We start from the raw sequence: 25,271 nt of genomic DNA on the forward strand, positions 1-25,271 counted from the left end.
GCGAGCCTGCCGGCATACCGGGCGCCCCCTCCCCAACCCGCGCCTGCGGGCGAGTTGCAAGCCGGCTGCCCTCCGGAGTCCCAGCTGGAGCTCTGGGAAGGGCGCGCAAAGCCCCGCGCCGCTCCAGCGCCACACCCCTCATCCCCCGCTCACCCACCTCCCTCCCGAGGGGCGGCCAGCGCGAGAGGGAGGTGGGCAGAGAGGCGGTCTACCGGGGGCGACGAGGGATCGTCGTGCCAGGACGGCCGATCCCTTTAAGACGACCCTGTGTGTAACCTCCTGGGCAGGGCTTTCTAGCCTCCTGCTTTTAGCATTTAGGATTCTGGATGGCTCAGTTGGTTAAAACGTGGTGCTGATAACACCAAGGTTGCAGGTTTGATTCCTGTGTGGGACAGCTGCATATTGTATTCCTGCATTGCAGGGAGTTGGAATAGATGATCCTCAGGGACCTTTCCAACTCTACAGTTATGTGATTCTGTTACCTTTGTGTCCCTCAAAAGCTACCCTGAATGTCAGAATACCTTCTCAAGCAGATTTCCATGAAGTGTAAAAGTCAGCCTTTCTGCCGATGTTGTTGGATATTTAGGTGCTGTAACTCACATGTGGGCAAATTGCCGACTGCAAGTTGGAACCTTTTGGAGTGCCCTATGTTGGTGCCCAAGTCACTCCCACTGCAAAATTACTAATGCAAATCATGCTGTCCTCTCCCAGCTCAAAAAATAGGAGTGTGTTTGTGGTGAGGAGAACTGGGGGGGGGGGACTGTCCTTCCATGTAAAATGTGCTCTCCTCAGCCCATCATGCAGCTGTTAGGTGGACTGAGGGTAGTGTGGGTGTAAATGGATGTGTGTAATTGTGATGGGGTGGCTGTGTATGTGTGAATAAGAATTACTGATAGGGTATGTGTGGCCCTGCCCACTGCCTGCCTTTTCACACCCCATCCACAGGCACACAGCTACTGTTCACCTAGTTATCTTTGGAAAGAAATAGCGTGCTCCACAGCCTTTGTGCTTGTGGGGATTACTAGTGCTGCTTCTATCCTCCCCTTTTCATTTGGCAAGTAAACAAAGTGGCTTACAAAGGTTTTTAAATATGCAGTAAAATATACACTGTATGCAAAATCTTAAAAATAAAACCATATAGTTTAAAACCAGTTAGCGAGATTAAGAACCAGATATAGCAAAGTTGAAGACTAAATCAAACAGTAGAAGTTGGAGAAACGCTCTGGGGCAGATGGCAAACTCCCCAAGACTCCGGAGCATCCTCCCGGTGGCCCTCTCTGGCTGGAACATTCCTTCAGTCCAGAGGGCCAGTAATCTGTGACCCTTTCCTTATGAAAGGAGCACACAGGTCTTCTAGCATCATGTAGCAAGAAGAAAGACTCATCTGTAGTGCTAAACTACTTTATTTACAGTCTATGTACAGAGACTCCATTTCTATGTCTGTGTTCTCCAAACCAGAGTACAGAGCTGCGACACAACAGAAATGAAACCAAAACATATAATAACAATACTTAGATGGAAGAGATAAAGCGGACTTCCATTCCCACACTCTCTCTCAGACACTCATTTGATTTACACTAAACATAACAGTCCTGCTGAAGCAGCAGAGGATAAATAAAAATCCCAACAGAAACCTGAGGTCTTCAGCCACCTTGAAAATGTGTTCCCAGTGAATGGGGAATGTTTAGAAGTTCCAGGTACTTATACTTCAGTGCTCTCCACAATTCCTTTCTATTTTGTCACAAGCTGAATAAACTGTGGAAAGTAAGCACCACAAACAATTTTGCATTCAGATCTCAAGATAATGATACACAGTGCTATCTGGTGAAATCCAGTTTGGGGTTTGAGAATTATCAACACTCATTGTGGTTGGAACTAGACTTCTGTTTGTGGAAGGACCAAGCTCCAGCAGAGGGTACCGGGAGGGAAAGGGAGCAGAGAAGGTGATTTTTTTTGGGGGGGGGGCATATTCTTTTGCAGTTCCACACTGTTAGAAGGAGGTCTTGCAACCCTCCTGAGTAACTTTTTCCAGGGACAGGGGGAATGAGTGCCTCCCCACCACTTAACAGAGGAGTCTCATGGATGGAGTTCTGCCGACACCTATCTGTTCATTTCATTGGTGCCGGCTCGTGCCTGCATTTCCTAAGAGTTATTGCTGTCATCTTTGTCTCTTCCTGGATTTTTATCTCATGTAACTGACATCTGGGATCTCCTTAATCACAAAAATATTAAGGACTGTTTTTAAAAGACCAGTTTGAAAGCTCATGGTGGAATGGTGGGTACCTGTGTGGGTTAGATCTAGTTGTTCATTGGGGTTCTGAAAAGAAGTAATGGCCAGGCCTTTTCCTTGGCTACAACAATGAAGCAAGGGCATAAAATCCAAGTCCCTGTAGACATTACTGTCTTTTTTAAGGGCAAACTATTTGGAGATAATGGGAAACTTTAATAGTTTGAAAGACAAGTGCAACTGTTGCAAATGGAGACAAAATTCCAAAAGGGTAACTGTATTGAACTGTCACAACAAAAACAAAATCTGGCTGGAACCTTAAACACTAACATGTATTTGTGGCCTATTTTGCCATAGGACAAAGCCCACTGTTAGATCCATAAGTGGTAATTTAAGGGGCCTGGTATATAGCAAGTTATGCCAAGTTCAGAGAGAAGAAGGGGGAAATGTGTACATTAAAATGAAAGGTCAAAGAGTCAGTAGAAGTTGGTATGTAACAGTACCCAGGAGTGCAGAAATGGAAGTTTCAACCAGTACGGTGACACCCACTCATGACTAACAGCCACTGGTGATGAAAAGACGTAGCATGGTCACCAGTGTAAGTGGACACCTGCAGAAGGGGAACTACTTTCTGTAATGAGTAAGCCATTCCTAGGATTTGTAGAGTCCATCAAATGGCTAGATCACTGCAGCAAGTATTGTCCCTTGGTACGTATTTACTCACAACTGATCTTGCTATATCTGATCATCACTAGTGGGAAACTTGGATCTTGAATTTATTTTATTGGGTTCCCTGCAACGTGTACCCTGCATAGGAGTGGCACATCCATCACTATTTCTTCAGGTTTGTTTGTTTTTTTAAAAAAAACCACTGTCACACAATTTTTTCTACTTTTCTTCTTCTGGGTTATATAGTGGACTCTGGTCCGGAAAATAATATGCCACAATAAATTTGTTAGTCTTTGAGAAGACCCTCTATGGCAGGAATAGTCAAGATGATGCCCTCCATATATTTTTGGTCTTCAGTTCCCAATATCTCTCACCATTGGTCATGCTGGCTGTGGCTGGTGTGAGTTGTAGTCCTGTAACATTTAGAGGGCACCACAGTAGTTACCTTTGCACTATGGATTGTGTGAACATAGGTGTTTGCATTGATGTTTGAACCCATGTTCACAAAATCCAAAGTGCAAGGGTAACTACTGTGGTGCCCTCTAAATGTTACAAAAGATGTAAGTGAAATTCTAAAAATACCACTAAGAGCTCACAAATTTGTACCAAATGTAGCAACAAGGATTCCTGTATATAACATTCTTCTAGACTGTAGTAAGGTGAATCTTGCACCTCAGAGAAATGCTTTTTTCACAAGAGCACAAGGGACTGTTGGAGCTGCTATGTACTTTGTCCTACATTTTCCATAGTTGCCATAAGATCTGGGCAGTGGCAATAAAAGGAAAAGCCATACTAGTAGCATACTAGTAACAACTAGTTCAGCAGGGTATTCCTAATACTTGAACTAGTCTACACAACACAACAAAGACTTAGACATTCTGGACTGCTAGAGATTATGGTCCCTGAAATTCGTCATTGGCAGTGATTCGGATCTTGAAAAACTGCACAGGAAAACTTAGCTAAAAAAATATTGTTGTGGCCCTTTGAACCACAAAGGTCTAATTTTAACATGCAACACAACTGAGTGAGTGCTCATTTGTTGGTAGAGGTATTATTTTTATTTATTAAAAATATTTATAGTCTGCCCTTTGTGTATGCAGATAAAAGGGTGGGGTACAGAACACAAAATAAAAACCAACTAACCAAATTTATAAAATAAGCAAGACATAGTAAAATACACAATCAAAGAAATGAATCAACAAATAGTTCTGCAACTGTAGAGAACCTAAGCTCATCTTGTGACACCCTCCCTCCATTGAAAAGATTTCTTAAATTTCTGTTACTGCTCAGCCTGAGAGTGCTTTGCGAGTTATCTCTCTGGATTCTCCAGTATAGTACTTGGAGCTCACGGTCACATCTCCTTAAGTCTCCTCTATTCCAAAAATTGTTCAAGAACTAATTCCCCATAGTGGGCACTTTGGCCCCCACTGAGTATCTGAGTTTGGAAATTTTATCATCTTAGGTTCAGATTACAGTACTTGTTTCTAAGCATCCTATGACAAAAGTGAATCCCCTGCATTTTGAAAGCTTCTAATTTATAACCAGGTCTTTAACTATCTGTGAGCTTTTAGAAATGGGTGTGATGTTTTGATGTAAAGTGCTCCGCACTTGGTTTTACTGTATCTATGTGGAGGGCTTGGTTGTAAATCATTTTGGGTTGCCTTGGGCAAGATAAAGTGACTAACAAATTTTAACAACAACAGCAACAACGATGACTGGATTGCACCCTGAGCTATTAGTAAATATACTATTAAAATAAAAAAGTGTGATACTGCTGTAACACTATAATGCTTTTTAAAAAAAAGTTTCCTATCACTGCCTTTTAAAATTGTCGTGAATGGGAAAAGGGTTTTAGTAATAGAAGAACTTTTAAGAGCCACATTTGTGGTAATAAAGGCATTTTCTTATTTGCTTTAAGCAGACTAATTATCCATCTTTGTGGAAGAGTGTCCCCCACACTGAATAGCAGCTGCAGTTCCTTTAAATCTCTGGTTGTTTTGGCATTCATGTGTGTGTTCTCCCATCCAATCCCCCCAAAGTCTTCCAGTGTGAGTAAAAGCGCTTCCTCTGTGTGGAGCACAGAAGAAAGAGGATTTCTTCTGTGGGAGTGGAAGCCCTGGAGAATTCACAGTGGCCAGAGTTTCTGGCAGCTCAAGACTCATGCTGAACTGAGCAGCCAGAGAGGATTTGGTCAAAGAAAAGGAGGCAAATATAAAGATAGGAGCTGCTCAAATGAATTGTACCCTAACCTAACTCCAGCATGACATATACCGGTATACTAGCATGGACAAAAGATAAAAGATAGCAAGCCTACAGTATATAAAAATCAAATTCACAGTGTTAGGAACTGCCTGGAAACACCCTCATTTAGCTTGACACTGACTCTAGGCTTTCCCTATTCTGTTCAGTAATGCACCCTTGTCATAATTTAAAAGAGTGGTGGTGGGAAGAACACCTGAAGCAAGCAGCAGAAGAAACTGGGTGCTAGCATGTCCTGTTGTGTACAGTTTTATAAACAGGTTACCCACTTTGCTAAACGGGGCAGTTTCCTCTTCTCACCCCTTCCTGTGTAGTTCTCACCTGTCTCAAATGTCTGGATTGATGTAAAGGCAAGCTGATGAATTTAACTGCCACCCATCAGAGAGAACAAAGGGAGGAATGTCACAGATTGTTTTTTCCATCAGCACAAACATTTCAGCTCACTACATGGATCAATCCCTCCTCTCCTCCCCCCACATGCTGTTCTGGGGGTTTGTCTGATCGTCCCCAAGCCAGTTTGTGGATGGGTGGGAGAGTGGAAAGCCCCATTGTGCAGGTTTCTATTAATAGGGCCCAAATTGTAATGATCAAAGTGTGCCATCCTTTTTTAAAAGTTGTGGAATGATTCAACATTAATCAACCTTAGCGTTGAGCATTAGACTACATTGATTGTGAAAGTATTGTAAGATACAGTGTGAAGAGCTGTGCAACATTATTTTCTGTTAACATTGCAATTCAGAAGGATGGATTGTTCTGTGAAAATAATACTATTTCTTGACACTAATTTTTATTTCAAAATGGCATGCCTATAGTAACTGTGTTGTAAACCGACTTACACTTAAACTTGAATGATTAATTCCTGAAGATGTATTAAGACCACATATCTAGATTTCAATTAAGGAAACAATGGCAAGGGCACCAAGCCCCACACAGCTGCTTGTATATGGAAGTGAGCTTTAGGCTTGCTTTTCTTAAGCAGCAGTCCCACCCACCCCATCCATACTACATGCCATGAGACGATCTTCAAAGCAGTTTGAGATATGGGTGTGTATATCGGATTTTTGAAATTAAGTTCGCAACATTCCAGGTGTTTAATTCCTAGTTGTTGCTTTTTGTAGAGCAAAGCAGGTTTGGAAGGACAATTCTGTACTGCACTTAAACTTACCTGCACGTGCTTCTTTCCCCAGTTACTTTTTCCTCACCTCATTCATGGGGTTTTAGAAATGTAGCAGTGCAAGGAGAGGGGTGGTTACAGTGGGTGGAAAGGGTGCTTTTCAGCTGAAAGTGGAATGCGCCAGAAGCTGTTTTATACATCTCTGTGTTTAACATGTCATTTGGCCCTTATTATTAATGCTTTATAATTCAGAAATGTAATGGTGTACATTGCACACCCACCCATCGCCTCTTCTTATTTCGTATTTTTAAAAAGAAAGAGTATGTGAGTATGGCTGATATCCGGTGATATCTGCCCACTTGCGCAGTGACAATCCACTTGTGCAATGGGACTTGCTGTTTCTTTTCCCCTACAGTCCTGTGTACCCCAAAAATCTGTGACAGAGGGTCCCCCAACCCTCCAGGGCAGTTGGGGGCTGCAGGTGGGAGGGGAGAGAAAAGAGAAGCTCCCTTACGTGAGCAGATGCCTTTTCATGCTACATTGGCTCTCACCCTTTGACTATTGCCAGAATGTGCCATTTATGGTGATGATCTGTCTGGGAATAAAACTCAATGTATATTATCAGAGACTGTTTGAAAATCTCTGCGTATAATCTGTTCTGGGAATGGGAAATAGAAGCAACATAAAGACACGTCTTGGGCACAGCGCGGTAGAAGGATGCATGTGAGCAGGGGGAAGGCTAGGATAAAAATGTAATAAGAAAAAATATTCTTAAAATAAGAAGTGAAATGTTAAACATCACTTAGGTGCTTCATTCTCCTTCCTTTAAAAATGTGCTAAAGTACAGAGATGAGTTTTAAAGTTATAGTCTCTGAAATAGAAATAGAAAAGGGTTCAAAGAAACCAAACCCACCCAACACCTTTTCCTTGGAGTGTTTTCCTTTGATGGCAAGAAGTTGGTGAGCAGGCTAATGTAGTTTCTGACTTCTTGAAATTTTGAGGGATCCAAGGTCAATGCAGCATTGCTAACACAGCCACTATTAAGCGGTTCTTATAAAGAAAGAAAAGCTTGTTGTTGATGACTGCATCTGGTAAGTAGTAACTATAATTGTTAATAAAGTAATATAAAAATATGCTAATAACTAATATAGCTATGTTATTGTTTATGAATGCTTTTTGTGTTTCAGGAGATCAGATGTTTCCAGGTTGGAATCCACCTCACATTTAGGAATATGTGGAGCACAACGAAACTGATCTTCAGTTTGAGAATATGAACTGGAACATCAGAGTATAAAAACACAACAAACCGAAGAAATTAGGATATTACTGCTGTTAACAAATTAGCCTTGATAGACAGGAAATACTTTGCTTGTCATAATCTGACACAAGTAAAAAAAAAATTGTTGTAAAAACAAAGGCTCCGGGTTTTTTCTTTGATTTGTGTAGGACTAGAAGAATACATGCATTTTCATTTCATATATGACTGATAAATCATGCTTTGAGTAAGCATAATATATAGAAAGAAGGTTAAAACAAAATCATAGCTAAAAGCATTTGGAAATAACAAAACTAGCAGAAGTAATGCTTGGTACCTATTTAGAAGTGTACATGTTTGCATAAGACCTCTAAAAGATTTGATGAATACAATACAGACGTTTAGTAGCAAATTTGCATAGGCCAACCCTTTAACAAATACAATGAGCACAGGAGGGCATCAGAGTCTGAAAGTCTAGCTTAAGGGGGAGGCATGCTGTACAGTGTTCCTGTCTGTGAAATGAGCTAACAGCTGGGCCAGAGGTTATCCCCAGAGGAAGACACAATTTAGGGAGCCAATCAGAAAAGACCCTCAAATTTTGAAGGGAAAAGGTCAGAGTGGATAAAAGGCTGTTGTCTGAATGGGCTAGCAAGGACAGGAAGGAAGGAAGGAAGGAAGGAAGGAAGGAAGGAAGGAAGGAAGGAAGGAAGGAAAACTAAACTCAGGGTTGACTTGGACTTGGAGGAATTAGAAGCAATATATCTATGTACCGGTATGTTGCTTAGTCTTAGCTTAATAAAAACTTTACAATTAGTTTAACTTGCTTGATCTGTCATAGCTTGCTTTAGTTTGGGTTGACTCTTGCATGTCTTCAAACATGGTGGTAGGTTCTCTGCTGGGGCTACACTTTAAACTATTTCAGCACAGAATCCTCACAGATGATAATACTGACTAATGGAACTTGAAGGGAGATGGTGTCTGAACCAAATTATGGAGAACAGGTTTGGAGTTGGATATCCATGGGGGAATACTGGTTTTGTTGCTAATTTAAATAGAATATTATTGGAGTCACTCATGAATACCACTTGGGATGGAAATTACAGATCTGTCTAGGGAGCGAGTCGGAAATTGAATCAAGAAAAACAAATTATATCTGCTAGGCTGCATAGGACATGCACCTTTTTTATCTTTGCTGCCATGGGACATAGGCTGATCTCCCGTAAATAGAAGTTAAAATCACACTCATCTTGGGAGCTTTTCTTGAAACGAGTCTCTTAACTTGCCCTTATTCCATGGAACTAATATTTGAATGGCTGTCATATATGGTAAGATCCAGTTTTGTACCTTCAGATGTGACAGGACTTTCCTCCTCCTCCTCTTCCTGTAGCCCCTCATGCACACACCCCATCTGCTCTGGCAGGTCTGCCAACCCACTGGATTTTATAACAAAACTCTAGAGTGATCGTTCCTTTGTGTTTTGTCAAAAGAAGGTGTCAGTTTTGTTTCTTTCTGTTTTTCGGTAAAGAGCAATGCATAAGTGCCAGAAACATTTCCTGTATTGCAAAATGGTGCTAGATGTGTGTCCGTCACCTTTTCATCATAATTGTAGCGATGACAGATTAAAAGTGGAGAGAGGCGGGGATTTTACTTTCTTCTAGCTATCCTTTGAAGTAACCAACTGTTCTGATTACAGGATATTTCTTTCATTTTAATAAACTTGAGTACCACATATCAGCTGAACATTAAATCCTCTTATGTAGGCCATCACAAGTTTTCAGTGCTTAATATTTCATAAGTTGATTCTAACTGGCAAACTGTCACCTGTTTGCTTTCATCATAAGTCGAGCACTGCTGAGAATCTCTTGAGATGTAACCTACCTTTTCTGACAAAGCTTTTAAAGGGAGACGTGTTTTAAGATATTACTTAAGCCTTGTGTTCAGTCTGCAAGTCAAGCATCTAGCTTGCCAGTGAAATAAATAGGATCCACCCAAGTTTTAGATGCATGTATGGAAAAAGTAATTATTATTTTTAAGCCCTAAGACTTTCTGCACTACCACACACCATTTAGGATCAGGTAAGGACACGGGTGTCGCTGTGGGTTAAACCACAGAGCCTAGGGCTTGCTGATCAGAAGGTCTGCGGTTCGAATCCCCGCAACGGGGTGAGCTCCCGTTGCTTGGTCCCAGCTCCTGCCCACCTAGCTGTTTGAAAGCTCGTCAAAGTGCAAGTAGATAAATAGGTACCGCTCCGGTGGGAAGGTAAACAGCGTTTCCGTGCGCTGCTCTGGTTCGCCAGAAGCGGCTTAGTCATGCTGGCCACATGACCCGGAAGCTGTACGCTGGCTCCCTCGGCCAGTAACGCGAGATGAGCGCCGCAACCCCAGAGTCGGACACCTAATGGTCAGGGGTCCCTTTACCTTTACCAAGGGGTAATTATTATTATTATTATTATTATTATTATTATTATTATACCCCGCCCATCTGACTGGGTTTCCCCAGCCACTCTGAGCAGCTCCCAACAGAGGACTTAAAAACAGAATAAAACATCAAATATTAAAAACTCCCCTAAACAGGGCTGCCTTCAGATGTCTTCTAAAAGTCAGATAGTTGTTTATTTCCTTGGACATGTGGTGGGAGGGCGTTCCACAGAGCGGGCGCCACTACTGAGAAGGCCCTCTGCCTGGTTCCCTGTAACCTCACTTCTTGCAGGGAGGGAACCACCAGAAGGCCCTCGGCCCTGGACCTCGTATCATATGACTGGGTAGCAATCATATCGGCACAACATAGCTCAGTCAGTGTTGTGTGTTCAAGCTGAAAGATTCCTGCAGGGGTTGGACTAGATGACCCTCATGGTCCCTTCCAACTTCAAAAATCTCTACTAAAATATGCTGTTACATGTCTGTGCCACAGTGACATGGCAGGCAAACTAGACAAGCAGTGGCTTCTTTAGGATCAGAGTATAAATGTTTTACCATTAAATTTGCTTTATTAAGTCCAGCCTGTATTTGTAGCATATCTAAAACTTAGTTTAATCATCTCTATATTCTCTTAACACACACATGTATAACCTTTATTAAAGGCAATACCATTTGGCCTCTTCTTTGTAGAGTTAACGTGCGATATTTTTGCTCTGTCAGCTTATAGCAGTATAGAATCAATGTATCTGAAATGCAAGTCACCTTTTCCTTGTTTGTTTTCATTCATTTCCAACATTTCAGGTGTTTAAATCAGCCACATGACTTTCCCCAATAAAGTCCCTCTTCAGGTGTGTTTTTATTTTTGTTACATTTGGCATGTAAATTCCCCTTTCTCTTTTTGATTTTAATAGGGACACCTTGTGATTGGTGATAAAGAAGTGACTCTGGAGTACAGCCAGTCACCTGAATTTTGGCACTGCAGGCGTGTGAGTATATGGAAAGAGAACTCCAAGTTACCTCAGAAAGTGTATTGGGATTTAGACCACAGAGACAGTGTGTTGAATGCTATTCTGTTGGTGTGCTACTTTCTGGGGGAGAGATCTCCAGCTGCTAAGAATGCTGTGGATATTTGTGTGCCATCCCTCTGCTGAGAAAATAAATGTGGTTTTTTTGGATGTGGAATCTTCCTAAGCTCACATGGTGATGCCAGGCTTTTGCCATTGGCAGGGAAGGGAATGTGCACAAACCTAGACGCTTTCTGAGTTGAGAATTCTTCCTCGAATTAAATGAGGCTTTTGTCAATCGGCGTCTAGTATAAAAACCCCAGAGGTATTTCCCCCCTTTATTTATTTGTTTATTTCATAAAATTTATACACCGCTTGACTGTAAAAAGAAAAAAATAAACCCTCAAAGTGGTTTACAAAAGATAAAACAGTAAAATAAAGGGAAAAAAATTATACTCCTACTTTAAAACATACAAAAGTTGAAGTCCTAAAACATTAAAATTACCTCAACTTCCTAAGCATCTGGGTAGGCTTATCTAAACAGCAGTGTTTTCAGTATTGGGGGGAGGGGAGCGAATACAGTGAAGGCGCCTGCTTGATCTCAATAGGCAGGGAGTTCCAAAGTGTAGGAGTTGCCATACTAAATGATCAAGTTCTTACAAATGCAGAATGAGCATTATTTGGCACCTGCAGTACTTTAAAAATAGACATTAAAAGTAAGGAACCTGCACTACTGCAAAATGTTTTGTAATCTATAGGGCTGCTGTAAACAATGAAGATAATAAGCTTCACATGTAGCTTGATCAAGAGCAGGTTTTATTACAAGTCAATTCCAATGAAGTACATAAGACTTGGATATTGCCAATGAGGAGTGATGATAATCAACAGCTTTGAGATTTTGTTCCATTGAACTCAAGACCTCTTAATGACACAGGCTCTGGTGCTGCTTGCCTAAGGCCTAAACTACACTATGAGCAGATGCATGGGTGCTGCTAGCTTGCATCTCTCCAATAATGTGTCATTTTTTTGGGGGGGGGTGTCAGGGGAAGTATAAGTCATTCTGTAAGTATCCTTCCTCTCCCTCCCCACCCGCCCCAATTCATTTAGCTGCCACTTTCAAGGGTTGGATAAACACTAGCATGACAACACATGCTGTTTATCTGCATAATACCATGGAGATTGGGGCAGATGGGGCTCAACAACCTGGGAAGAAGAACCTCATCAGTCTAGGAGAAGGAAAACTCTGATCTCAAACCTCTGCTCTCTTGCGGGATATCTTTGGGACAAGAAAAAGCTCAGGAGTGAACCCTACACAAATCTAGAGTGGAGCCCAAGACGGTTGGATGGCACCTTGTATGCCTCCTTCCGGGAACTCCTACAGCCAATCTGGTGCCAAACATATTGCTCTGCTTCCCTTTGGACCACATCAGCGAGGTCTTGTCATCTGGGCAGCCCAGGACCACCATAGATATTGCCTAATGCAGTGGTTTCACTTCATCCCTGGAGACACACTCCATTGTCTCTCAAAACAGACGGATGCCAACAACCCTGGAGATTTAGGGGGTAGCACACAAACATTTTGATGCAACATTCAGCTTACGCTTTAATAACGCAATAGCATTTGTATAAGAGCTACAAAGTATATTGGATGGAGAAAAACATTTTAAGTGTCTTTCCCTTATGCTGTGCCTCTTTCATTGCAGTGTAAAGTGTCCACAGTAGGGTATCGTTCATCCTGTTATTACTGCAGACTCCCAAGAGATGGTGAGCCTACTTTTGTTTAACTGGCATTTAAACAAACAAATAGTAGTGTGAATTCTAAGTGAATAAAAAACTGAGATGCATGTGGCCCTGGAGGGCTGTAGGTTCCTCAACTGCGATGTCCTAGGAAATATTGCCAGCATTATTAGTAATTGTGTTCCTTTCTGCAGACGGTTAACTTAAAACTAGTCAAGCACTTGGGAAATAAGGAGAGGCAGAGAGATTAGTCTGGACTTGGAACAGCCTTTTAAGTTTGTATGAGTTGCAATACTTTTTTTTCTGCTTGAAAGTGCAGTGTTTCATCCAAAGACTCTCTTCAGTAATGCTGTGTTGGCAAGCTGGCACTACCGAAGAGAGAGGAAGGGAAGAAATTACCTCCCAAGCTGTTAAAGGCTAATGATGGAAACTTAGAGGAACAAGTGGTGTTACTCATGTTTATGCTGATCCTTGTATCCGGTTTGTTAGTGTGATCCTGCCTATCATTGGTGTAAATTACTAACAAGATGGCTAAGCTGAAAACAGTTTTCACTAGTACATATAAGGGATTAAAAGAGCCGTTTTAATATAGTGGTTACTGCAGACAGGGCTTCACTTGTTTTACTTTTTGCTAGTAACAGAAGAAAAGGTTGAAAAGGGGGAGGAACCTCTTAAGGACCCTGCTCCTCCACAGGAACCTTCTCCTCAGATACCTACTTCTGAGCAGGAAAGTCAACCTCAGGAACCTGAACCCAAGAAGGATGAAAGTAGGGAACAATGGCATTCACAGGAAAAGAAAAGGGACTCTGAAATGTACCCACCTCGAAGGGAGAACCAAGAACATGGTTCAAGAAGAGAATCCATGGAAACCAAAAATCAGGAGGATGAGAGTAAAAGTAAGTAGATTATACTTGCAACCACTTGAGTTCATAATGGACACTTGGACTTGAGTAACTTGCAAAAAGAGGCTTGAATTGAAGCTTGCAGTTTACAATTCTCTTTGTGTTCTGCAGCATTATTGATTTTAACAGAGTAGTCTTCAAGTCAGCTGAGCCTAATACCAGGAGCTTTTGACATAGGATGACAGAAAAGATGAAGTACAGTGGACACTCGGGTTGCGATCGTAATCCGTGCGGGAGGCACGTTTGCAACCCGCAGTGTCGTGTCTGTGCATGCGCGGGTTGCAGTTTGGCACTTATGCGCAAAGCGCAATTTAGCACTTCTCCGAATGCACAAGCGCCGAAACCCGGAAGTAACCCATTCTGGTATTTCCGGGTTCGGCACGGTGCGCAACCCAAAAACGTGCAACCTGAAGCGGCTGTAACCCGAAGTATGACTGTGCATTTCTCCTCCTGAAGTAATATTTCACTTTCTCCTTGTAACTTTTTAACAGCAATTATGCTAAAACACATCCCTCGCTTCACTCCGCCGGAAGTGATTGTAGGACTTCTGGCACCCTACGTCCGCTTGTCTACTTCAAGTGTGCGCGTCATGAAGAACAAAGCCGGTCGGATGGGCTACACCTATGGCTTCATTGAACTGGATTCTCATGCTGTATGTTGTCATTCGCCACCCACCCCCGCACAGTATAGTATTGACAATTCTATGGTAGACATACACGTGCAGTGTCACCCGTCCTGTAGCCCCCCCCCCCATGTGCTTCAGAGGGAAGGAGAGGAAGAACAATTCTGTGAAATCTGGAGCAACACTGGATGTTTTCCTGTGCCTTTATCTTCTTATGTGACTGAGCCCCCTTCTGGCTTTTGTTTTTGTGTATAATGTTTAGTTACAATATTGGAACTTCTTCTGCCTTCTGTGTCCCAAGGCTAGCCAGCAGTGGTTGCATATTTAATGCATTAAGAGGAAGCTCTTCCTCCTGATATGGCCACAAAGCTTCCACTTTATAGTTTATTAAGCACAGCTCAGTGTTGCTTCCAAACACAAAACTGTGGTTAACCTTAACTATGGTTTACAAAACCAAGCCAGCTTCTTAAACCATAGTTTGAAGTTGACTTGCTTTAGAAAACCATGTTATAGAGTACCTATTTTGTTTATTTCACCTGTAATGCTGAGCTGTAGTTAGTCAAGCTTCTGAACTCCTTGTGGCTATGTGTCATAGTCTGGGTTTGAGCTTTTTCTTCGGGGCATAAAGGCCGGGCCAAGAGAAAGAGTATGCCTCAGATCAACTGGTGTCAGAGGGAACTGGTGACCAAGAGGAGGAAAGTGAGAGCTCCTTTGGGGACCAGTGGGACTCACTTGGACTTAGGTCCACTACAGGAACTTGATGGGTGGGGGTATAAATAATACAATTATTATTATTGTGACAACTTATTTCTGGCTTACTGGCTCAAACTTGTCTCTCCACCCCCCCACCCCCCCCATTGGATTCTTGTCTCCACAGGAAGCAGTCCGCTTAGTGAAGGTTTTACAAGATCTGGATCCCCCAATCAGCATAGAAGGCCGTGCTGTGAATGTAAACCTAGCCACCGGAAAGAGGAGGTAATAGAAACCTCACTAAAAATACACAATTATGACTCTTATGTTATCATCATATGCTTTACACAAAGTGTTATGACTATATGCAGTTGGATCTGCTTGTTAAGGTGGCTGTGAACTCAGCTTATAGTTCCTTTGCAACATTGTGGTGATATCACATCTAAGCCATTTGGAAGGTAGTCATAGTGAACATGAGCAACAGCTGACTGAGCTATAAAGCCAAGTTTCTTGTTGACCAAGTGGCGCACTGAAACTAGTAACGTTAGAGTGAAGCAAAAGTAACACTTGCCATGCATGTAGCATCTTTAGAAAACTTAAACTGGTATTAATTCAGATGTTCTCTTTTTGTTGCTAGAAATGAATATGGAGACCATGGTGATGCTCCACGCTATAGCCAGGTATGCTTGTAGTACAATCTGTGATAGCACTGAGGGAATTGACTCCTGCCTCTCAGCTATGCAGACACTGAGGGATTGAATTTTTTGATTTATGAGTGTTTGCTGGCATTCTTAACTGTTCTATAGAAGTTGCCACTAGGGAAGTTACCTGTATTTTCCATTATTGGTTCAGATTACTGCCCTTCCAATCTTCCTCCATGATGAGCAGGAGAAAGTCATCTCTTCTGTAGGCATTTCGGTAATGCACATCTGATCTGACTTAGCACCTTTTGATGTCAATAGAGGATCACACACTGACTTTCTTGAGTTGCACATTTAGGTCAGAGAAGCATACATCAGTGCCTTTTATTTTATGACAGCCCAGTACATGCAGATTAGTCTGGAGTGCTTTGAATTATGGGGAACTGTCCACCACATGTTCTGCTTTCTTAGTTTGTGTTTTTAAATGCCTTTTCTGTATTAGGGCAAACGGGGCACAGGTGACAGGAGAGGCGCTGACTCACAGAAGCGAAGATCAGAGTGTAAGACTCAACTTCATTTTCTTGTTACTGTGTTCTTCTGGTCACTTTCTACATGTGAAAGCTCAGTGTCCTTATTCCATTTTTTTTTTAAATGTTCCTTATATAGGGTTATATCCAACAAAGCACTGATGTGAATGTTCCATCAGTATACAGACTTCTACTTGTGCAACAGAACATTCTTCCCCCTGTGCACCCCCTAAATCTATTCTAGGGGTTTCCGCAACCATCTGGAGAAGATTTGGGGCAGAGGGCAGTCTAGTTGTGCAAATGGAAATCCTTGTGCTGACAAGATGTTTTGGTTGAATTCTGCCCATAGGATTGTTGACATTTTCAATAACAATTAGAAGTTTTTGCAAATGCACTTTTCAAAGCTGAGTATGCTTTGAATAAAAATGAAATGTGTACACCAGCCTTAAATTTTCAGTTTTTGGATTTTGTATTGGACATCAGAGATTTTTCAGTGGAAATATGTGTTGATTCTATGTTTGACTTTTATTCTGACTGTAAAATCTTGCAAGAACTTTTTCTGACTTCAAAAATGCAGCCAAATTGATTGTAGAATCATAAGGCTTCCCTGCACTAAATGTGGCTTGCCTGTGAGCCATATCTGGCTTACCAAGTCATAGGAAGTAGACATTGGTCCCCACAACTTTTATCTCCTGATGGAATCAGGAGATCAAGCTATCTATCCTTTAGAGAGCGATTGGGAGATAGAATCCCTCTGCTTGTTCTTTAGAGATCTACTCTAAAAGGTAGCCAAAATCTCTGATCTCAGCACTATGTACCATAGCACTGATATTGAAGATTAAACCTAGTCTTTAAGATGAAAAGCCAGCATTTCCCCTCTCCTTTAGCGCTGGAGTGGGGAGTACTGCGAGTACTGGTTTTGTGTATGTGGGTCTGCATGTGTTTGTCAGTGTTTAACTGCATTTGTGTTTGTGTGTGTGTGTGTGTGTGTGTGTGTGTGTATATATGTGTGTGTGACTGAGCTCTGTGAAACTGCTGAGTGGCCCTTGGAGGGATGACTGGATGTCTTTGGCTGAAAAGTTAGCTCTCCCTCCCCTACATAATTACCAGCTTACAAAGGGTATTTGGAGTGATACCAAATGCAATCACTAATTCCTTACATGCACCCCAAGACCTGACTTGGTTATAATTTGACTGGTTCTCTTCTGTTGGATTGACACTTATTGGAGGCCTCAGGAAATTATCAAGCAAAAAAAGTGGCACCTTCTCACTCCTTGGAGAGAAGTACATTGAAGCACAATGTGTAGAGATGTGCAGTGCTAGTCACCTCGTCCTTATTAAATTTTTAGGTTGAAATTTCATCATCAAGTCTTTCAGCAGGATAATTTCTACCCATGCATTACCCCGTTCTTTCAGGGCTGGCCTAACCATAAGGCAGAGTTTCAGGGTATCCTTAAGCAACAGCAGTTATTTAGTGTAATATATATTTATTATCCTGGCAACCCTTTTGGAATCTTACCCCTCGAACACCAGAATGTCTTGTGCCATCTCTGTTTTTATTTAAATAATGTTTGACATCTTCAGAAGTATATGATGTTTGTCCTTATTTCTTCCCCTCAGCTTCCTCCGATGTGTCCACATTCATTTATGATCCAGACACTGGAAACTATTTTGACCCCATTACAGGGGTATACTATGATCCCAATACTCAGGTGAGGGCATGTGCATGTGTGTGCTCACTTTGCCATTTCAGTGCCAGGAAAAAATATTCTCTAAACACGTGCCAAATATCTCCTTCCAGAGAGATGTTCCAATGGGTCGAGAAGCATCTTCATCCCCACCACCACATACTGGGAGGAGGCGCAAGAGCCAGGATAGGACAAGTGAACGAGATGAGCCATCCAGTAGAGATAACCGAGAGAGAAGAGAGAGACACAGAAACAAGTCAGCCAAGGTAAAATATCTGTGCCATCATCATTCTTATGAACTGTACAAATTGGCATGGTCCAAAGATTAATGCTGCCATAGTCAAAGCTTGCATTTGCAGCTAGGCAAGTCTAGGAATTTGCAAAATATGTTGGTCTGCTTTAGTCAAAACAAAATAAAATATAAAAAAGTTCCTTCCAGTAGCACCTTAGAGGCCAACTAAGTTTGTTCTTGGTATGAGCTTTCGTCTGAAGAAGTGTGCATGCACACGAAAGCTCATACCAAGAACAAACTTAGTTGGTTCTTTATTTTTTATTCTGTAGATAATCAAATTTCCTTTTAAACTCATAATCCTTTTAAGGCACCCAGCTTCTTCATGAGCACAAAAGCTCATTTGATCATAAAAACAAGCAGATCAAACACGCTTTCAAAGGAGGGCACAGGTTTGTGGATCCAGAAACCAAGTGCCATTAAACCTAAGCGCGTATTTTAAAATATGCAAGCAAAGTAACTAAAATATAAAAATCATTATTTGTAGAAAATACTATGGTTCACTGGACTGTTGAGATGGTACACTGCAGATCAGACCACTTGAGTGTACACAACATTTTAAAAATGACCACTCTTGAAAACACACAATCCTACTTTTTCCCTGAAGTTGCCAAGAGAGCAAAGCCAAGTACACATCCAGAACTGAGAGTTCCAAGAGAGGTGTTAGTAAGCCCATAAGTGGGCACAAATAGTTCAGTATAACTGTCAATAATTATTATTTTCTTTTGAGATAAAAGTTCTGAGAATAACAAACAACTGTAATTTGATTTACAGGCAGCTTCCTCAAATTGATCAAGCTTCCAGTTTTCCTGTGACTCATCCTGAACAAATAGGAGAATTTTCCAGTAGTGAACTGGATATCTAAAATACCAAGATTCCATGCACAATAAATCTGGTCTGATTCTTGTGGTGTAATCTCCAGGGAATCTTACGTGCTAAGAGTTACCCAGTAAATGAGTGCATTGCACTTGCCCTTGTTTAAAAGCTAGTTTGACTTGATTTGAACAGGGAGGGAAGAGCAACATTAATTGAATTCAAGAACAGGAGCTGAAAGCATATTTTCAACATCCCATACAGCCAGTAGCAGATTTCAGCACCTGGCATACGTGTTCCTCCTTACAGCTTTGATGGGCTGTTTGCTAAGTATCTACCAGCTACACAATCCCGTTTGAACACCCCTCTGACTCTCAGCCACAATTTGTCATTCTTAGATGCAAAAGAGTATAACTGAGGGTAGCAAAAGTGAGAGAGACAAGAAACCATGTATCTCCTTTATGCTTGTTACTGTAAACGAGGTAAAGGTACTAGTAAGAAAAATGGTTGGAGGCAGACAGTGGGGAAGCCTAGCTGGCAACAAGTTTTAACTCCCAGTCTTAATGTTTCAGAATGAGAATCCAGAGGAAAAGCTTCCTGCAGAAGATGTCTTTAAAAAACCACTACCTCCAACACTGAAAAAAGAAGAAAGTACACCCCCAGTAAGGACTTTACATGGCATTTGTCATCTGGAACATTTAATTATTATTTATTGATCTTATCAAGTATGATGATTACTGTCCTGCTGAAATTTGTCTGGTACATGCTGTAGTAAGCTAGTCAGTAACAATTCTTAGCATTGTAGCAGGGAAAGTATCCTGTCCCCCTCATTCTTGCAACAACACTGAATGGACTGCTGTGTGGTTAGGTGGCCTTTTAGACTGTATCCCTAAACCTACTTTCAAGTGGGAGCCATTGAACTTAGTGGGACTTACTTCTGAATAATCTTGCATCCGTGGGATTTTGTTGTCATTGTTTCTCTTGATGGACTAAGTTGTTTAGATTTCATTTCTCTTCATAACAGTTTTTTGAAATTGATTGAAAATGAGGAGAAATTGTAACAGATTTCAAATTGTCCGTGTAATGTGCATCAAAAAAGCAACATGTCAACAGGAGCACCATGTGCAAGACGGAAGAGGCAGCAGTGCTGACTTAGATTTGGTCTACACATGCAGCACAATGTTGCGTTCAACTTGTAAGCTAGTTGAATGGCCTGTACTGCTTCAGTCTCTTGTTTCAGTCAGGGATTGAATCAAAGTCGAATCTATGCAACAATGGTACCAGTTCCCAATAATCTTTATTTTGCATGTAGGCACTCCTTCCGTTTGTCTTCTTACATTTTGACTATCAGTTTCCCCCCTAGTGAGTTCATGATAGAGGCAAGATTCAAACCAGGGATTTCCCTGATTGTAGCTTAGTCACTTAGAACTATACTAGACCAGTAATACATTAGTTAAGGCATCTTAAGACCTCAGATCCACTGAATTGGCTTTGGTTTGCATGTGGTTCTCATTCTGCCCCCCCCCCCAGCCAAAGGTGGTGAATCCTTTGATAGGACTCCTAGGAGAATATGGTGGAGACAGTGACAATGAGGAGGAGGAGGAAGAAGAGGAGGAGCCACAGCCACAGCCACCACGGCCACCAGTGCAACACGAGGAACGGCCACAGAAGCTTGAAAATGATGAAGAGAAGCTGACTGACTGGAATAAGTTAGCATGTTTACTTTGCCGGAGACAGTTTCCAAATAAAGAAGTCCTGATCAAGCATCAACAACTTTCCAATCTTCACAAAGTAAGGAAAAAAGCAACCCGTTCAGGAGAATCTGCTATTCATGCTTTATCTTGCATTTAACAAAACTTCTCCATATTTCACAAGCGCCTCTCACAGATGTAATTTTTCCTGATTTCTCTTTCCTTCCTGTATTGTGTCCTGCTTGAATTCACACTCCTTTCTCTTTTCAGTGCTGTGATCTGCTGGTTTTATGCCTGCTTTTGAAAACAGCTTCAAATCCTGGTTTCAGTTTGTGTTAAGCACAAGGCAGGTGTAGCATTAAACCAGCGTTCATACTGAAAAGGGACGGAGGAAAGAAGATGGTACATGTGAGCTTGTGGGAGATATCAGAAAGTGTTAGATGATCATTATGGTCCTGTTTTCTCTTTCCCAAAAATTAGCTCAAGCAAACCTTTCCAATCCTTCTCAGCAGAAATAAAAATCAGAACGACAGTCAGAAATCAACAACAGTATTAGATTAGCCAAAGGCTTCCTAAAAAGTCCAGGTTATACCTGAAAGGGAACAGTCATTGCCTGCTGAGTTTCTCTGGGAAGGGCATTCCACCAAGTTGGTGCCCAAGCTTCATTTGGCAATGACACTTGAAAGAAGGCCTCAGGTGGCCATTTTTAAAAGAATGAACAGCAATACATGGAATGGATATGGATAAATTTAATTTCTTTGCTTTCATTTTGCACTCTTAGGTATATTTATTTTGTAGTAATATGTACCCAGCTGTTGGAATTCAGTATAACACTTTGATTTAATTCCAAATGTTTGCCCATACATCCTACTATCTCATGCTCACAAAACTTAAGAATTGGCTAAATATATTAAATGGCTAGAACAAATATTTTTCATTACATGAAGTGAGACAGTTCAAAAGTTATTCATTCATTTTGCTTCTTACAGCAAAACCTAGAAATTCATCGTAAAATAAAACAATCGGAGCAAGAGCTTGCGTATTTGGAGAGGCGAGAACGTGAGGTAATTACATCTGCTTTGTATAGTCCTGTGCAGCTGTGGCTCTGCATAAACAAAACACTAATTCCCTGTGTGCCCCACCAATGCTTACTTGCAAGAAAGAGAGTGTGTGTACGTACACACACACACACACACACACACACACACACAGTGCAGCAGGTATCTAGATTCTAGGCTGAAGTGACTCCTGAAAGTGAATTAAACAATCATCCATCATCTACCCAATTTTTTTGTCATGCCGTGGCAGCCTTAAGCAGCACCATCAGTTGATATTGAGAACTTTCCTTTGTGTGACCTCTCTGCCTCCCTGATATTTCCCTTGCCATCTGGAGAGTGCTGTTTACCTTGTTTTTCTGGGTGCCATTAGTCTACCTGCTATTTAGAAATAAAGCCAAGCAGCAATAAAGGCTCCAAGTGGGAAAGAATTAAGCAACCTGATCGTGTAGGAACATGGTTTGTTATAAACACCCAGCCCTGGGGACTCTTCTCTTAGCTGTGCACAGAGACTGCACTGGCTCTCATCTTGCCTGGATAGGGAGAGACACAAAATGGATCTGACAGAAGATGTAGACTCTTGACTGCTAAATTTATGCCCACAGTAAAGTCTTGCTTTCAGTGTGCAGCAGTGTTCTTGGATCTGAATGTCAGACCCCTCTCTGCCTTAATGCTAGCACTTCATTCCACACTTCCAAAGAAAATTAAACACTCTGAAAGATAACCAAATTGTTTCAATTTTATGGAGATGCAAGATCAAAGTAACCGATACTTGTACTTTGATATTACATTGATAATACAAAGTTACCGGTAATAAGTTGGGTAGGCTCTTGTAGAGCTGATGTAGATGCTTGTTTGGAAATTTCTGGAAAATATAGCAAGATGTTCTGTTGCAGTACTGGGGAACTACTGGGGAATTTTTCTCCACTACTTAGGTTAGTTGCACAAATGTATAATTTTTAGTCACTGAATGCATTTTGGGAGGGGAAAATCTGTGCTGCCATCTTTACTAACTCTGCCTTTTAATATAAAGGGAAGGTTTAAAGAAAAGGGAGGTGACAGAAGAGAGAGATTTGAGGAACGGAACTCTCCAGAGAGAAAACGACTGAAGAATTTCAGGAATTCTGAAAGGTATTGGGACTTTCTTATCTCAGAGTTGTTTTTGCCAGCTTGCAGAGCTGTCAACCTTCCTTTTTTTTGCATTGGGAAACGGCCATAGCTGTCAACTTTCCTTTTTTTTGCAATGGGAAACGGTGCTGGAATAAGGGAATTTCCCGCAAAAAAAGGGAAAGTTGACAGCTATGAGCTTATTCCATAACAAGTGAAACAGGCTGCTTTGCAAAGTGTGATCTCTTTTTGTTAGAGGCTCAATGACTATCTTACAGGGATGCCGTAGTAATGGCTTTGCTGCATTGACAGATGGTGGTGATGGTAGGAACTGAAGTGCCTCCCAACTCTTTAGGTTGTATCCAGCTAAGTTCTATTCAGAATAGATCAATTCAAATTAATGCACCCTGGCCTAGATGCTCATTCTTTAGGCAGCTAACAGCCCGGCTCCTAAAGTTTCTTTGCATCTATAAAACACACTATTGCTTATACACTGTACAATAATTTCTATAGCAGATATGCTCCTGAAAGTTTATTCATGCCAGCGTACTTACATTTGTTTGCAGTGACTATAAGCCCACAGATCGAGGAAGACTGGAGAGCAATAACAAAGGAAGCCGTATGATGCAGGCTATGGGCTGGAAGGAAGGTTCAGGTCTGGGTCGCAATGAACAGGGCATGACGTCACAAGTGGAGGTAAAATTTTTGTGTTTGCAAAGGCAGGTGTTTTGAATTATTGCATCTTACGAGCATAAACAGTATCCCTGCAATATCTCTGCATACTGGCACCTAAAGTACTATTAGTGGAAGTGAAGTAAAGGGTCTTCTTGGTTTCAGCACCCAGGATATGGAACTTCCTGCCCTGGGAAGTCCTCCTTATAAGCAGTCTTCACATGAAAACATTGCTGTTCTAGTTATATTTTTTGTTTAACTCCTGTTATGTTAGCTTTCTTGAGCACTTAACTGAAGTGGAAAGTGAGGGGTATGATTTTTTTTTAATGTGGTTGGCAATACTGGAGCAAGGTGGGTTGTGGTGCTGAAGGTGGGATTCAGAAAAGGATCCCAAAGAATGGAGGTGGCATAGCATGACCACTTAAAGGACCAAACAATGTCCTTATTTACAGCATTTTTAGGCAAAGCTAGCTGGTATTAAATGATGTATTCCCTGTACATTATCCTTACTCAAAGCAATATTGTTAAGCTATGTTTTAAATAGCTTGAAATGGCTTTTCATTGTTCAGATACTCGCTTGAACATGCAAAGAACTAAAACTGTCTAGAGATAGGGGTGTCTGGATGTGAAGGCAAGTCCTGCCCACAATGTCCCTGCATGGGGGCTCCTTTCTGAATTTTGCCCAATGAGTGGAAAGACATGAGGAGCCTCCATCGGTGGGGTTTTGCGGGGAGGGGCAGTGTTCACCCTCATGAGTTTGGTGAATGCCTGAAATGGACCGACCTTTCTGTGACATGCCAAGCAATGTTTATTCCTTCCCTAGTGATAAGAAGTGCACTTGGTGAATGTTCTAGGTACAAGTACAACTAGCTGCTTTTATCTCTCTTTCTCTCTCTCTCTCTATATATATATATTTCCAGGCTGAAAGTCGAAAGAGGGGAGCAGGATTAGGGACCCAAGGAAGGCCCAGCAGAAGGCAGTCTAATGAAACGTACCGAGATGCTGTGCGGCGAGTCATGTTTGCCCGCTACAAGGAACTTGAATAAATATGGAAAAAAATCCCACCATACCCAACACACCCCATTACCCTTCAGCCCTTCTTTGTGTCTGTCTTGTTTTTTGAATCAATGTTTTTTTGCTGCTGAAGTGTGTTTTTGTTTTTGGAATAAAACAAAAAAGTCAATGTTTGGTCTCTTCTTTCCAGATTTTTGAGCCAAATCTTACTGGGGAAATAGTTTCTGTTCATGTCCCTTTGAAATGATAGTACATTGTTATATAATAGCAGCCTCATTCTTTCTTTCATAAAGTGAAAGAAAATAAGATTATTGATATACAATGAACAATATGGAAATATTAAAGGGAAATCAAAAGCAGTGCAATGTTACAAAAAATAATTGATACAGCACAATGTATAAAGAAAATAACAGCAATTGCATAATTGCCAAAACAATAAAGCAATTATAGATGGATACAGATATTATATAAAATTCCCAAGCTCTACATTGCAGCCTCCTAATATTTACTGCAGCCCATCTATTTCTAAAGCACTGTAAGTTTCCTAGCTGTTCTAGCCACATGGTATTTTAGCATTTAGCTGACGAGAATAATCAGTTGATCACCAGTCGGGTATAGTGAGCCAACAAGTCAAAGGATCCCTCCATCGCTAACAAGGCAGTAACAGAAAAACAAAAGAAGGGAGAAGAAAAGTAAGACTAAACAATAGCCCTTGTCTTCTCCCCTCATGCAATAAAAGTTTTTCTAAATCTTTAAGCTGCCCCCTCACTATTAACCATGCTGCTGGTTTTAGCCACAGGCAGTGCAACCCTATGCATAGCTACTCAGAAGCAAGTCGCACAGAGTTCAATGGGATTTAATCTTAGGTAAATATGTAT

General features: G+C 41.4%; 1 protein-coding gene across 3 annotated transcripts in view; it reads left to right on the forward strand.

Annotated features, from left to right (window-relative positions):
* Window positions 1-24,562, forward strand: part of RBM6 (RNA binding motif protein 6) — a 51,129-nt gene extending 26,567 nt beyond the window's left edge. For 2 of the 3 annotated variants that reach the window (XM_033140578.1, XM_033140577.1), the window contains exons 7-21: window positions 10,853-10,927; window positions 12,649-12,709; window positions 13,318-13,578; window positions 14,076-14,236; window positions 15,084-15,181; window positions 15,534-15,576; window positions 16,040-16,097; window positions 17,685-17,776; window positions 17,866-18,018; window positions 19,427-19,516; window positions 20,385-20,645; window positions 21,535-21,609; window positions 22,634-22,731; window positions 23,274-23,403; window positions 24,300-24,562. In XM_033140578.1, the coding sequence (XP_032996469.1) occupies window positions 10,853-10,927; window positions 12,649-12,709; window positions 13,318-13,578; window positions 14,076-14,236; window positions 15,084-15,181; window positions 15,534-15,576; window positions 16,040-16,097; window positions 17,685-17,776; window positions 17,866-18,018; window positions 19,427-19,516; window positions 20,385-20,645; window positions 21,535-21,609; window positions 22,634-22,731; window positions 23,274-23,403; window positions 24,300-24,425 (1,782 nt within the window). In that variant the 3' untranslated portion in view covers window positions 24,426-24,562. The remainder of the gene's footprint in view (window positions 1-10,852; window positions 10,928-12,648; window positions 12,710-13,317; window positions 13,579-14,075; window positions 14,237-15,083; window positions 15,182-15,533; window positions 15,577-16,039; window positions 16,098-17,684; window positions 17,777-17,865; window positions 18,019-19,426; window positions 19,517-20,384; window positions 20,646-21,534; window positions 21,610-22,633; window positions 22,732-23,273; window positions 23,404-24,299) is intronic. The other variant, XM_033140576.1, reaches the window with a different exon arrangement.
* The last annotated feature ends 709 nt before the right edge of the window (window positions 24,563-25,271 follow it).

This window comes from Lacerta agilis, chromosome 2, assembly GCF_009819535.1.
Source record: "Lacerta agilis isolate rLacAgi1 chromosome 2, rLacAgi1.pri, whole genome shotgun sequence".
Lineage (NCBI taxonomy): Eukaryota > Metazoa > Chordata > Lepidosauria > Squamata > Lacertidae > Lacerta > Lacerta agilis.